The 15,032-nt window shown below is 31.4% G+C and overlaps 2 protein-coding genes and 2 long non-coding RNA genes across 7 annotated transcripts; all 4 read right to left on the bottom strand.

Moving 5' to 3' along the window:
- Positions 1-890: 890 nt before the first annotated feature.
- On the bottom strand, positions 891-3,706 carry LOC145014334 (uncharacterized). The gene is made up of 4 exons (XR_013665501.1): positions 3,133-3,706; positions 2,951-3,016; positions 2,802-2,860; positions 891-1,485 (listed from the first exon to the last, which is right to left on the bottom strand). It is a non-coding gene; the product is annotated as an uncharacterized LOC145014334 (long non-coding RNA).
- A 24-nt stretch (positions 3,707-3,730) lies between these two features.
- LOC145014333 (uncharacterized) lies at positions 3,731-5,220 on the bottom strand. The gene is made up of 6 exons (XM_078972717.1): positions 5,003-5,220; positions 4,734-4,932; positions 4,389-4,471; positions 4,182-4,306; positions 3,970-4,076; positions 3,731-3,896 (listed from the first exon to the last, which is right to left on the bottom strand). The coding sequence occupies exons 2-6, from the start codon at positions 4,825-4,827 to the stop codon at positions 3,742-3,744; spliced, it is 564 nt and encodes a 187-aa protein (XP_078828843.1). The 5' UTR covers positions 4,828-4,932; positions 5,003-5,220; the 3' UTR covers positions 3,731-3,741.
- A 2,939-nt stretch (positions 5,221-8,159) lies between these two features.
- Positions 8,160-9,326, bottom strand: LOC145018385 (uncharacterized). The gene is made up of 3 exons (XR_013666981.1): positions 9,256-9,326; positions 9,069-9,137; positions 8,160-8,969 (listed from the first exon to the last, which is right to left on the bottom strand). It is a non-coding gene; the product is annotated as an uncharacterized LOC145018385 (long non-coding RNA).
- Positions 9,327-9,510: 184 nt separating this feature from the next.
- Positions 9,511-14,027, bottom strand: LOC145016239 (uncharacterized). 4 transcript variants are annotated; one of them, XM_078974619.1, is made up of 8 exons: positions 13,617-14,027; positions 13,442-13,530; positions 13,232-13,324; positions 13,063-13,134; positions 11,181-11,407; positions 10,853-10,929; positions 10,692-10,765; positions 9,511-9,729 (listed from the first exon to the last, which is right to left on the bottom strand). In XM_078974619.1, exons 1-4 carry the CDS (start codon positions 13,935-13,937, stop codon positions 13,095-13,097), a joined length of 543 nt encoding a protein of 180 aa, XP_078830745.1. In that variant the 5' UTR covers positions 13,938-14,027; the 3' UTR covers positions 9,511-9,729; positions 10,692-10,765; positions 10,853-10,929; positions 11,181-11,407; positions 13,063-13,094. The 4 variants fall into 4 exon arrangements, with proteins under 4 accessions (XP_078830745.1, XP_078830746.1, XP_078830744.1 ...); XM_078974620.1 differs by having other exon boundaries at positions 13,063-13,122; XM_078974618.1 differs by lacking the exons at positions 9,511-9,729; positions 10,692-10,765; positions 10,853-10,929; positions 11,181-11,407; positions 13,063-13,134 and having other exon boundaries at positions 13,138-13,324.
- Positions 14,028-15,032: the final 1,005 nt, after the last annotated feature.

Genomic DNA, 15,032 nt, shown 5'->3' with positions numbered 1-15,032 from the left:
CGAACAATACTCAATTTCAAAATCGATTGAAACTTATAACAAAGCTAAATCCAACTTCGCATTCAAAGCACACAAGTGTTATTGATTGCATTCATGAAATACTAACAAGATAATATATTATAATACAAATATACATATTTTAGGTGGTGAAATCGTAACAGCCTAACAATTTGGTATGCAACTTTATTAAATCAATAAAAAAAGTTATGCAAATTGGAAAAATAAATAAAAATATATCTTTTGTTGTTTTAATTAAGGAAATAAATATTTTATATGAATACTCACCTGGAAAAATGCATATTATAATTGTCTAATTTAATCGTAACAGCCTACCAATGTACTTTCTTCTTCACTGTTTGATTGTTTTTTTCTGTGTGCTGATTATAATTGTCTAATTTAATGTAATTTTTTTTTTTTTTTTTTAACTTGCAAGGTACAATGGAACATATTACTCCTATAAAGGAAATTGACTCAATCAAGGACAATGCTATAATCTGTAATTTATCATCTTTTAGTTTAATTTTCTAAATATATGTGTGGTTGTCTATGTGTGTGTGTATCTCTTTAAAAATTCTGCAATTTCATCATTTTATGACCCCCATTTGCGAAGTTGAGTATTTATTTCCGAAAATGCGAAACTCCAGGGACAATATTTGAAAATTTCTGTTTTCTTCCCCAATTCGCATTCTACTGTGAAATACTTCGCATCTTCATTCTTACACCCTTCGCATCCCTTCGCATTAATCACCTTCGCATTTTAACCTAATTAATCAAATGCAAACCACAAAATTTTCATTACAGATGCGAACACAGTTTAGTTTTTGATATAAGTTGAAACAAAGTTATTTTCTTGCATTTAGCTAAAGTGAAAGTCTGAATGATCTGATTCATATTGAAATGAAAGCGCATTGCTATTAAATTATTATCATCAAATTATTATATAATGTAGAAGTTCAAAATGCAGAAATCACAATTAATAGATAAAACTACAAGTTACGTTATTGCTTTTTTGTAAAGTGGACGAAAACTAAAATTGTATTTTTAATAAGCATTCTCATGCCTTTTTAAGAATACATGAAAAAGATAGACTATTGTTTTTACTCTTCAAAGCTAGCCCTTGTTTCATTTTTAACATCTGTCCACAACAAAAGTGCAGCCACACTATGCATCTTCTCATGTCTAATAGGAAGCTCGGACTCTGCATCATGTATGTTTAGCGACAGACTTAAGCTATCATGGATTGCATTATCGTCAAATACTAACCCTTCTTTGGAGACAGTGACAACATTTGGTTGTGTGAATGTTGTACCCCACGGTGAGCAGTAGCAACTCCTTTGGGTAGTTATTTCGGGCACCAAATTTTTATATCTAACAAATTTGTCTACTACCTTGACAAATTGTAACCATCTTCAAAAAGAGAACGGGAGATCAAAAGATAGTTTTCCCTCGTACCAGAGCCACTTTTGATGATGTTGTCTAACCTACCTATAAAAAGCATGACATGTGAAACCATGAGTCCAAAAGCGGGATCTAAAAAAATCATAATGATGTATGATTTACTAATTTAAACTGCCCAATAAGAATTATAAACAACAATAAGTCTTGATTCATGTTTGTTCCAACATTAGACATTTAGACTTTGTGGTCACAGGTTTACCAAATGGACTCCCACTCATTCAATCAGGAAGTTGTAACAGAGCAAACAACAATGTTAGTTATATCAGATTACAACTACAAACAACATAAGAAAATGATAATAAGAATAAAGACCAATGTAATGGTCACAAAACATAACTTATATTTGGTTTCAGTGTCCTACTTTTTATTTATTTCTTTGTTTTTTATAAAAACAAATTTAAAGCATTATTTTATTTCTATGGTTAAAACAAAAATGTACCTGAGTCATTTTACCATTACGTCCTACATTCTTATTAACTTTTATTAGTATTAAAATAATTATATTATTATTAACATGTAGGCTCTACTCTACTCCACAACTCACCCGCCCACCTTGCAGCCATTCCCTTTCACCCCCTCCCTCATCTACAATCTATAAGAACATAAACAATTCATCCTAACCAACAACAACAAACATAATCAGCAGTCCATGTAGGATAACAAGTTTAAAAACTCAGAAATTGAAACTTGCGAATATAATGAAAATGACCTTGCAGAAAAGACGAAAAGAAACTTTCTAATATGAAGTGAAAAGGAATGTACAATAGTTGCAGAAGAAAACCTATCTTTATTCATATTAAATTAAAAAGAGATATTAGGGCAGAGGCTGAATTCAATATTATATTTTTATGAACCCTAAACCACTAAGAAAACCGAGTTAGATACTCAGGTCCACTTCTTTCACAATCACCCATTGCTTAAGCGAGCAAAGACAGTAAATTTTAAAGCATAGGAAAATAACTGAAGGTTCTATAAATAACAAAAAAAAAAAAAAGATTAGACAAAATACACGACTACAACACTTTCCTCACACAAAAGATTAAGATGAAAACATCTTTTAAACCCTAAAAAAAGACATACCAAAGCATTTACAAAGGGTGATGGTGAGTGGTTGTCAAGTAGTTACTTAGAAACATCAATGAGTATAAAAAAGTTCAGATTTGTTGTGTCAAGCTTGGTGATGGAGAGAAACCTAATAGCAATTTCAATAATGACTATTAAACAGAGAGGATTTGAATTTTGAATTTGATTTATGTGAAAAGAGATATGAAGGCTTGAAAATCAAAAAAATAAACTGAAAAGAAGGAGTGCAGAAGAGAGGGAACGAAGCATTCAGGTGTTACCTTGTCATCAGATTGCTCCTCTACAAAGGGGTTCACTTTGGAGCAAGAGTTTATTGATCCTATAAAAAAAAATAATCAATACAAAGTTAAAATGATCACCAACGAAACTCGAACAAAAGGTCTAAAAGAATTATATGAATGTTTCTTACCTTCGAATCGGAATCGAGAGTGAAAATCAGGGCCTGAAATCGGTACTGCTTCTAGAATCGTGGCAACTTATACAAAGCAAAACAAAAATTCAACACAATCCATGGTGAAAATCATTACACTACATAACAAATCTAAACTTTTTAGCAAAATGTCGAAAATAAGAGATATAAATGATGCTTACTTGAAATCGCGGTCTGGATATGAACCAACCAACAGAGGCAATGGAAGTTACCAAGGTTCGACATGCGTGATGATGGCAGGATTGAGTGTCGGTGGTGGTGGAGTGAACGCGGGATCGTAAGGGTGGTGAGAGAAAGAGTTGAAATTCAAGTGAATGATGTCTATCGGTGGCGTTGATGGTGGCAGAGATATAAGGGTAGTGTTTCTTGTCTCGGCTTAAGGTAGAAGCAGGGCGGCAGAGGGGGTTGCGGCCACCGGTGGTGGTAACGGCAACGTCGGGAGGGTGGTAGTAACAGAGGCCTCAAGAGGGTTGTGGTAACGGATAGAAGAGATGTTGCTGGTGTGATGGTAGTTTGGAAGAAGGAGGAGTGAGCATCAATTCAAGAAATGGTCTTTTTTCAGTGACGACGATTGATTTAGGGTTTTGGTGAATTACTATCAATCTAGGAAAAACAGAGAAAAGAAATTCAGTAGCATATTTGTTATCAAAATTCAATCACATCTGTACAGTCGGAAATGTCCAATGCAAAATTGAAATCTCTCGCTTCAGAAGGAAGTGTGATAACAAAGGTGCCTTTATTTTATTCTTTAGGCTCAATTCCATATCGTTTTAGTAAACCAATGACCTACAAAACAAAAGCAAATCTTTTATTCTAAGTATTGAAAAATAAAATTGAATAAAAAATACTTGTACCATTGGTTTCAAAACCGGTTTCGTTTCTCGATCTTCAGCATGTCCCGTTATCACAACAATTTCCTTTCCAGCTGTTGTAAAGAATAAAAAATTAAACAAAAAGACATGAAAAGATATTAAATAAACTAATATTAATGATCATACTACGTAAATTGTTGAACAGCCACAAGTGAAGCTTCAAAAACCACATTGCCTCATATCTAAATTGTCCATGAAGATCAATCGTGATTTTGTTGGTAATTTCCATATTCCTGAATTGAAGGATTCATTAAAGAGGTCATTAAATTAGAAACATAGATTTAAAAAATAAAAAATAAAAATAAAAATAAAAAACCAGAAACATAATTTATAAAAACCTGTATAGTAGTAGCTTGAAGTAATTTTTCTCATCTTCGACCTCGATCTCCTTTCTTAAGTTCTCTGCTTCATCCATCTTTTGATTTCCAAGAAATAAACTTCCTTCGTTGTAATATTTAGAGGCCTGCATTAAGAGAAGATAGAAAAAAGGTGTACATAAAAAGGAGACAGAAAAAACTGAATATCGCTAAGATCAAAATTATTACCTCTTCGACCAAAGAATTGGCACGACGTTCAATTTGTTCTAAATCTTGAATAAGATCTCTCATTTCTAAATTTCTTCTGATATCTACAATAAAAATAATATTTTTATTGATTCTTTCTATTAGGGATGAGAATTTGACCCGAAATCCTAAACCGAACCGAATTAGGCCCGAATAAGCAATTCGATTTGGTTTGTGGGTATCTATATTATGTTTATTCGGTCCACGTTATCCAAATAACACCTTATTTGGTTCTAAATACCCCAACCCAAATAAGAGCTTATTGGATTTTACATCCCTACTTTCTATTTTACAATAAACAACAAAAATAATGTCAAGGATACTAACCTAGTGGGTTGACACCCACGTAAAGTTGGCCACATCGCAGTAATGCCTCTAAAACCGATTCCCAACTATTTGTCTGATCATCAACCCAGTCCATCTCATTATCAAAGTTGTAGTCTTTATATTTCAAGAAAAATGTGATTTCAAAAACGCCCGGTTTTTCTTCGATTTTGACATCTTTTGCAAATAAGTAATCACCGATCTGCAAAAAAAAACATAGATAGTTAATTAATATATAATAATACTGTAAAATAAACAAAACAAAATTGTACCCCTTTATGGTTTGTAGTCCCCGAAATTATAGTTATTCTACGCAAGGCTGTTTATAAAAATAAAAACTTACATATTAGTAAAGATATAACAAGGTATCTAATAATAAACTAATGTATTACTTCTCATGTTAAATGCAATCCATAGATGAATATCTATAAGACAAATTGCATTATGTGTTGACTGGTCACTCAAATTGATTTTGATTGGGTTCTGACGATCTCTATGCCTGAAATATAAACATCATAGTTGTTAATAACTTTATTTTTTTGTATAACTAATTGGGAGACCCATGCATTACATTGGTTAATTTAAAAGAAAAAAATTAAATATAAAAAGTCAATATTTGAGAACTTTGAATTTATAAGAAAATAAGAAAAAAAATGAATTATTATAACTGAAATGTTTTTTATTTTTTAAATTTAAACAAATAATTTAAATAAATAAACATAAAAAACTACAGAGCTTTAATTTGAGAATTTTAAAATTTAAAGGTAAGTTTATTAATAAAATTGATATCAATTTATTACTATAATTATTGCAATTATTACATTAAAATATTATGTGAAATTTAATAAAATAGAAAAGCTCATAAAATGACATGTGGAAAAAAAAATTAATTTAAAATAACCACAAAATAACATTTGGCAAATTGAATGAGAATGTGACATGTGACGAAAAAAAAACATCCTTTTTTAGAGTAGATTAAAAATAAACTTAAAACTAACCTTAATTCAATCAATTTAAAACTCTCCAGTTTTTTGTTCCTTGCTAGATCCCTTTCTAGAGCTGGTCTCAATATCCCTGTACTTTAGAGTCAACAATAATGCTTACACCTTTTACTTTTGGTGTTACAGTGGGTTTTGAGCTATTTTCTGTAATGGTGATTATGTTCACCATACGATGAGGTAAATCTTTTCAATTTATGGCTCTTTAGATTGTCTTGCATATTCTTCTTAGGCAGGTTAGGGATTTATGGACATTGATCAGGTAGTGGAGGTCCTAGACACTAAAAAGAAATTCATATTAGCATTTATTCATGACAGAAAATACCTCTATAAACCAAATTGATCGACCCCATATGATAACTAATGATTGTATTAACGGAAATGAGAGAAATGAGCCACATAAAAATGGAAAATCCTTCAACTTCCATGGGAAGCAGATATTATTTGTTCATTATGATATTTTATTTCTTATGTTTATAGATGGAAATTGAAAACTAACAATTATTTAGCTATTATTTTATTTTGTTCTAGATGAAGCCTTTAGATATATGGTGCAATCCCCATTGTTAGAAAGACAAGACAAGACGGGGTACAAAATGAAAGGTGAACTTTTACTCTATCTTTTTATTATATAAAATTCCTCTTCAAATTGATATTAAATAATAATATGGAAATTAGATCTTAGAATCTGATTTATCAATTATGGTGTTTTCAATGTTAATGATGATTCCATTGATCCATTCCTATACACCTCAAAAATGGAATTATCTTTGCGACACCGGATAAACAGGTAAATCTCTCTGTTAAGTCAAGCTAGGGCTTATATTTAAGAAAATGAGAACACGATTAGGGAAAAAGAAGGAAAAATAATTGAGGAAAGTTTTTTTGTAAAAAGTCAAGGAATTTGGTTTGAAAGAATCAACCTTCATTGGTGGTGGGATGTAAAGGGACAGAGGCATAGGGAGTGATCAAGTTCCTTTAGCAAACTACTTGCACTTAACAAAATTATTGCACTTCTTGGCCTTTTACAATTTTAGGACATGAACAAGTAGTGCCCATATCTGCATCATTTAATTATTTTATGAAGTTAAAATATTGATATTTATTGTTTTGTGAACAACCATATATTTTCAAGGGTGGAGAGAATGGAACATTAAATTGGCACTTAATAAGTACTAATGATAATCTGACACAATCATATACATTTCTGATAGACCCCTGTTGAATCTATCGTATACTCCCGACATACTAACAAAATTACTTGATAATATTAAGATAATTCCCAGTCATTCGAGAGGAAAGGGGCTCTCCAAAAGAACAAAGTTCTTTACAAATCAATTCTCAGCTACTGACTCTAAAACAAAGGACTATATATACTATTACAAGAGACAAGACAAAAGGGAATCACAGCCAACATACTCAGGTGCTCTTCCCACTAACAAAACAGCCAATAGCAACCATAATACCATAAAAGACCATTCTACCCCTGGCCAAAAAGATAACCGAAATGTGGGGGTTTATCAATTTCCAAGGAGTGTAGGAGACAAACAAAGGATGGAGTGTATGTATACACAATTTTTTTGCTTTAGAATTCTTATTTGACTATCATAATGTGTGATTTTGTTAATATTTGTGCAAGTGTGATAGGAACTTACGGTAAAGAAATAAATTTTTTTTGAAACATAAACTCATCTTTAAGGCAAAAAACGGAAGCAATAAGATTGCACTTCTTTTAGTTCTTAGTTCTACCCACTTTTAGCATTTACTTTATTATTTACACTCAAAATATAAAATGCATATATAAATAAATTTCCTTTATCTATTATTAAAGTTAATATTGGCAATTAATCATATTCCAGAATTGTGTAGATAGCTACTTTTGTTGATGAAATATACCTTTTTGTTTGATTCCCTTTTTAGTGAGCTATGTTTATTTGTTCTATGATCATAGTATAAGTTTGTCCCTTTATGCACATGGGATATATATATATATATATATATATATATATATATATATATATATATATATTACATTATTCCAAATCTTGAAATTACCACCTGGCTTTCCATAAACATCTTTTCCACTATTTTTTTGATTCATATGTTACTTGACTATGTGAGTACAATGGACGAGTATGGTTTCAAACCAAGTGAGTTAGAACCTGATCACAACAAACCAGTTGAGTTAACCAAATCAAGGCAAGTACATGTGAATTAACTCCAACCAAGAAAATACATATCACTTGAAAAGGATTGATCATCACATTGTGCAGGTTTTAGTTCAAACACATTCGTTTTTTAATTTTCAGTAAATTTCATTTTTAGTCCCTAAGCTATAGAGAGCTCTCTCGGTTTGGTCTTTTTTATTTTATTATTTTTTTTTCTTTTTTTATTTTATATAATACTATTTTAAAGTTTTTTTGCTCCCGGGGCCATCAAAAGTCAACATACCAGTCTTTAAATTTGTGAAAAGAATAGTACCATTTTCTTTTGGTGTAAAAAGAAAATTACTTGCACTTTTGGTCCTTGTGGTACTATCTATTATTGAACCATGTGGTCATGTGTTGTCAATTTTACAAAATTTAATTATTGTTAAATATTTTAAAATGATCAAGATTGGAAAAACATAAACAGAGGGCAACGTACTTTCTTTGATGTTTTTGGGTTAATTGCAAAAAAGTAAACTTGATTACATGAAATAGCAATGTACTTTCTGTTTTTGCAATTAATCCTAAATGAATCATGTTGATTCAAGCAATTAATCCAGTAGAAGGTCTGAGGCAGTATTACCTAACTTGATTGATTTTATATTGCAAGTTTTGATGGAATTGACACCAACTGTTTTTGAATCCTTTTAACTTCATAACTTAACTTATTATAATCGGACATTGTACATAACTTAAACATTTCCTAATTCTAACCTTTTTTAAGCTTATAGTTATAGTTATTGAAGAACAGTTTACCTCAGCTGAAAGGTTGAAGAGACGTTGCTGGATACTCGTTGAATCTTCCCTGATACGGTCAAACGTGTCATTTTTTGTAACACCTACAAGATCAAAATACAAAAATACTTTTAGGTTTTCTAAAAATTCCCCTTCAAAGTATGACTTGAAGAGCCTTGAACCCCTTACTTGACGGATCTACATCTCCATGTAGTTTTCCAGAGGACTTTAACGCATTTTTTAAATCCACCCAATATCTTATGGCATTAAGAGCCATTGTAAAGAGAGAACCCCAACAACTATCCAATGTAGAGAGAACCACATAAGAATGATCACGTATGTAAAGACCAATGAAAACATCAACTAATTAGGGTTATATAAGGAACAACCAAGCTTACCTAGAAGTAAAGGTTACACTTGATGACCAAATGGCACACTTAGTGTATCTATGTGTGTGAATGGTGCTCCTGGGTACAAGTGATATCCAAGAAAAGAAAAACTAATCATTTAAGCATGCATATGGATCAAAATTCAATAAAAGTAACTTGAGAACTAGGGTTTTTTCGAAAGAAAAGTAAAACTCACCTAGGATAGTGAATACTTCAAGTGTGGTACCACGTGAATGCTCCAACGTGAGGGGTTTCGAGATGACCCACCTAATTCACAAGTGATGAACCAAAGATTACATTGATTGAATGTCAACGACAGATAGATGAAAAAATCTCAACAACTAGCATAGAGATTACAGAGGTGTTCTTACAATAATCAAGTTGTAGATATGCGTGAGTGTTGCGGTTCCGTACTGTGGTGAGGTCGCCGGTTGTCACGTGTGTAGGGAGGCTGGCGGTGGTTCACTAATGGGACAAGAGGGCGGTGGTATAGACGGTTGAAAAATTAGGGTTTTTGGAGAATATTTTGAATAGAAAGAGGGAAAAGGGGATTTAAAATAATTGATTTTATTTTTAGGGCTTGAGGGTAGTACATACCTGTCATGGTTTCCAGCATTTACACTATTTTTGTGTAAAACTAACACCAAAACTCTTTTCAACTCCAACCACACTAAAAAATTACACTAAAACATAATTTAATATTATAAATTATAAAGAATAACAATAAAAAACTAAAAACAGTTAAAATAATACTATTTAAAAGGTGTTTGGTGTTATATAGAGGCCATATTTCTTTCCACAAAAATTCTTTTAGTGATTGATTGGAGCTTTTATGACCTATTATATAACACAAAAATAAGTCCCCCGACCTAATTTTCCTACCGAAATATTTTAAGTAGGATTTTTGCAATAAATTCGGTTTTTTTAAATGTATACAAACAAAATCACTGATTTTCAACAATTTACGAAATTAAACTTAATCAATTTTGTAATTTACCTAATTTGTTTATATGTTTGATGCATTTTTTCTTACTTTTTGAGAAAAACCCAAAGTGCATTGCTATTTATGGTTTTATTCATTTGTGTTGTACACTTTCTTAAGTAATCATGTATGTAATCATGTCCAATCAACTCTAAAGATTGATGCTTGTGAAGTTGACTGAAAGTGGTTATGTTTAGTCAAGTGAGACCTTTCAAACACAACACACATATACCACATAAAAACAAAACACACACACCAAAAAACAATGAAGGGTGTAATATTTAATGGACCGAGCCTAAGGACACCTGGCGCCTAATCACAACCACATTTTTTATTGAAAATATTTATCGTTTCTAAGTTTTGGTCCTTTTGGATCATGATGGGGATTTATGGCAGATGTATTTCAAAAGATGATCTAAAATCAATGTTGGAAGATAATAAAATGGGCGATGAGGCCACCATTGAAGATATAATATCAGAAATTCATGCGAATGTTGTAAGTTATACTATGCAAGTTATTATAAATGAATCATACTGTTTGAATAGAGTGTTGTATGAGATGCTATTATGACCCTGACAGGATAGCAAAATCAGCTATGAAGAATTCTGTAAAATGATAAGAAGCTAAAATATGAGGTTGAGCAAATCACCCAATTTATTTCAAGGGTAATCGGTTGAGATCCATGTCCACTTGGTGAATTATCCATTGCATATTCTTTAGCTTCTGAAAAATTACAGGTTTTAACTCAAATTTAACATTTTATTAATTAAATTGACGTGTCTTACTCTCATTAATGAATTGTTAATTTACCTTCACTATTTCTTGATATGCCTTGCGATTGTGTCAAAATGGGGGTCAACACCTTGATATTCTTGAAGTCGTGTCACCTACAAATCCGTATAATTGTGTCAATTCATGAGGGCATTATCGTCTTTTGCACATACAAGAGTTCAAGAATGAGCCACTGTTTGTCCTACACTAGTGATCATATGAAAATGATGGAAAAAAACAACATACAACCTTGCTGTATGCAAGTGAAGCTTCTTCTGTGGCTTCCACAAGATATTTACCATAAAATTACAAAAATACCCTTTTAAAATCACAAAGAGAATTTTTTTTTAAGAAAACACAATCTTACCTTATCTTATGCAGTGCTGGGATGATTCTTGTGTATAAGGTAGTGTATGTTTTTTGTCTGCAGATCTGCGTGACCTCTTCTGTCTGCACCGTGCAGACCACGCGCAGACATTAACCTTCGCAGACTGTTTGTTTTTTTAAAGACTGCAGACCTAAAAATGTATGCGCGCCCTCTTCTTGGCGCAGATGTGGACCAGAGTCTTTTAACATCTTCTGACATCTTCTAGCCTAAAAAAACATATACATCTTTATTTTTTTCAAGTTTTTTTTTAATTTATATTTTTTGCAACTTTATTAATGATAAACAATTTGAAAAAAAGTTACAAAACTTAAAAAAAAAACATTCGATGATACAAACATGATATTTTTGATAAATTTATAAATCAAAATTTATTACAATAATAGTCGTTGAAGTTGTTTATATAAATATGAAAAAAAAATCATAATATATTCTTATATTTTTTTGCCAAATTTTTTAAAACATTATTTAATACAATATATTCACCGACCCTTGCATGCAGCTGGACATTACTTAAATCCTATGATAACAAAATTAATGCTTCTTGTGAAGAAGTTATGACTGGATTATATGCTTGCATTGAGAGATTGGTTCCAGATTCTAGTATCCAATACAAGATAACCACCGAATTAGCTACATATCAAATGCAGAAGCTTTATTTAGTAATAAAATGGCAATCAGGCAAAGGAAGACAAAAGCACCAGGTTAGATTAAATGTTAATTATATTATATTAATATTATAGATTTATAATTATGAAGCTAGATTAACATTTTTTTCAAACATTGTTTCCTACAGCTGAGTGGTGGATATCATATGGATCTTCAACCCCTAACTTGCAAAACTTTGCTTTACGTGTGCTTAGCCTCACATGTAGTGCAACAAGTTGTGAAAGAAACTGGGGAGTCTTTCAACATGTATGTTATGTGACATTTAGTTTATTTTTTTTAATTACACATGCACTATGAAATGTCTAATGTGTTTTATCTCTTTCATTGTAGCTTCACACAAAAAAACAGAATAGATTGGCACAAAGTAGACTAAATGATATGGTTTATGTGAAGTTCAATCGTTCCTTGAATCGTAGAACCAACAGAAAGGACAATGTTGATCCTATCCTTCTGAATGAAATAGATGAGAGCAATGAGTGGTTGTTAGGGAGATTAGAGGAGGATAAAGATGATAATTTAGTGTTTGAGGGTGAAGATTTGACTTGGGATGCTGTGGAAAAAGCCTCAGGGGTAAATGAGCCTTTTTATGCAACCAAAGCATCATGAGATGATAGAGGAAAAGGAATAGTTGGATCTAGTGGACTTGGGTTGGTTGATGAAGAGATAGAAGAAGATATTGGCATGTCTGGTGATGAGGAGGGAGATATGGATATGGAGCTTGGGTTTGACTTTGATGATGATTGATGAAGGATGACTTAGGGTCTTTATTTTTTGGTTTCATTTTGCTGTTTGCATAACTATTAGATTTGTTTTCATTTTGCATGACCATTAGATTTTGGTTTCATCTTGCATTGACTATGGTAAACATGCATTTTGCATTTTGGTTTTTGCATTATGTTTAACCAATTATCATTACATTTGGTTACATGACTTTTATATTTGGTTTTCGTTTTATATTTTTATTGCTTTTTAGTATACCGTAAACATATATTGGTAGTTACTACTTGTGCGCCACACCTACGTGTTGCCAGCGCATCAGCCTCGCGCATCGGCCTCCCGGACCTTAATCGCATGAGTGCGCATTGCGCTTTTTTAAACCAAGATTTTGTTTATTATGCAATTAGCCTAAATTAGAAATTAAGAATAAAAAAAAATCATCATGTCTTATTAAGAAAACATGAAAGAGGTTCCTCACGTATTTATGTTGATGTTGTAACTTCAAATCTTTCACAAGCTTAATAAGCACACCAAGTATCTGCTCCAACACCTATGAAACAAACGTGAATTCAATGAAACAAACGTGAATTCAAGGAAGCCAATAAATAGAAAGATTACAATTTACAAATGAAATAGTTATTACATACATTCTAAAATTCTGCAAACTTTCTGCCAGCAGAAAATAGATCTTCACGTAAACCTGTTTCTTCGCTTTCATCTCCTCAATCATTAACTTTACTCTGTTTTTTAAATAATTAAGAAAGTATGTTTAGATTCTCTGATAAAATTTCTTCTTAAAAAATGGTATAAAAGGTAATTTAAAACAACAAAATAAAAAGCGAATGAAAATTACAGACCTTTCTGGAAGCCGAGCCCCTGAATGGGTATCGACAGGTATCTTGTAAGAGCTTTGGGTAGGTTCAGATGGAACTTCTGCACACAAGATCTATTACTCTGATCTCCCATGGCCAATAGGAAAGCTCTTATAACTTAAAAAATTGATGTAAAAAAAATTAATAAATAAATAATTACCAGTAAATTTTCAGCAAGCCTCTTCTGTTTACTACCTAATCCTAAACCAGGCAAACCGATCAACCCATCGCCGCCCCCACTCAATTGAAACGTTGACTTTCTCGGCATCGGAGTTCTCATTCTCCTGTTTCTTTGAGTTAAAACCAGACGGCATAGAAAAAAATGACATACAGCCACCGCCGCTGTCAGTCCTATTTGCTTTCCTTCTATCTCCGATCCCGCCCAACCCCAAACTTCCAACCGCCAGTCTTCTTTCGACAACAGTGGAACCTCGGCAATCGATAGAGGAGGTGGTAGATTCTGATCGGAAGAAGACGTCATCTGCTTTTGCCGAAGAGGTTTCTTTGGAAATCGGAGTAGATAGATTGAGGGGCGTAGTAGAAGGAGAGATAACCGATGAGTTTTTTTTTGAAGAAGAGATAACACCAATCCTATTGGCTGATAAGGCGGCGAAGACGGTTGGAGGGGATTTTAACCGTACCCTATTTTACAATGATTGCACGTAAAACAGTTAAAACAATCGTACCACAATGTAAACAAATTTGACTTGGGCTATGGCCCCTCATGTAATATGTTTTTTTGGTTTTTAATTTTTTATATTTTTAAATACAAACAATCCATTATATATATATATATATATATATATATATATATATATATATATATATATATATATATATATATATATATATATATATATATATATATATATATATATATATATAGGGAGAGGATCAAATGAGAACACTTAAAAGGTTGAGAACGCGAAAACAATTGTAAACCAATCATTTTATGAGGGCATAAATGGAATTTTACCATTTAATTAAATTATGATATTCTAAATTTTAGTGATTATGATGACAATTACCCAAAATATCTCATTTTTAGATTCTTTTCTTTAATGAACCAATAATTAATAAAATCATGATTTAATATCTATCTAAGAAAACGTTTTTTTCATTTCATTTTTCATTTTTATGTTTTTATTTTTAGAAATCAAATATCAAAATAATGAATAATTTATCGGTTTACCTCATTTATTTTTTAAAAAAAAGTATCTTCATAAATAATGATTTATACATTTCATTTAAAAATGAATAAAATTGTAAATTATAAATGAATTAACTCAATTGTATTTATGAATACACTTGTAAAATCATAAATGAATAAAACCCGAAAAAAAGATTATAAAATCAACTAAAATGGTACTCATATATTAATAAATAAAACACATTTCTATTCATATAAGAATATAATTATAATAGTAAATGATTAAGTTAGAATATATTTTTTTTTTTTGACACGGAAACTAATACTACAATTACAATTATAAATGAATAAAACACATTCGTGCTCCTTTCGAAAGTGGTATTGGTGTACATGTTTCTTTGGTAAATCTCCCACATCCCACTATAT

Source organism: Lactuca saligna, chromosome 9 (genome assembly GCF_052625555.1).
Source record: "Lactuca saligna cultivar CGN05327 chromosome 9, ASM5262555v1, whole genome shotgun sequence".
Lineage (NCBI taxonomy): Eukaryota > Viridiplantae > Streptophyta > Magnoliopsida > Asterales > Asteraceae > Lactuca > Lactuca saligna.
This window is presented reverse-complemented; position numbering and strand designations above follow the sequence as displayed.

Excerpts from the sequence above, each read along its gene's own strand:
- LOC145014333 (XM_078972717.1), bottom strand. The coding sequence starts at position 4,827 with ATGGACTGGGTTGATGATCAGACAAATAGTTGGGAATCGGTTTTAGAG. Across the intron at positions 4,472-4,733 it reads CGTGGGTGTCAACCCACTAG|ATATCAGAAGAAATTTAGAA; the intron begins GTTAGTATCCTT and ends TTTTTATTGTAG. Across the intron at positions 3,897-3,969 it reads GCTGTTCAACAATTTACGTA|CTGGAAAGGAAATTGTTGTG; the intron begins GTATGATCATTA and ends TCTTTACAACAG.
- LOC145016239 (XM_078974618.1), bottom strand. The coding sequence starts at position 13,937 with ATGACGTCTTCTTCCGATCAGAATCTACCACCTCCTCTATCGATTGCC. Across the intron at positions 13,531-13,616 it reads GGCTTGCTGAAAATTTACTG|ATCTTGTGTGCAGAAGTTCC; the intron begins GTAATTATTTAT and ends TCAGAGTAATAG. Across the intron at positions 13,325-13,441 it reads GGGGCTCGGCTTCCAGAAAG|AGTAAAGTTAATGATTGAGG; the intron begins GTCTGTAATTTT and ends TTTAAAAAACAG.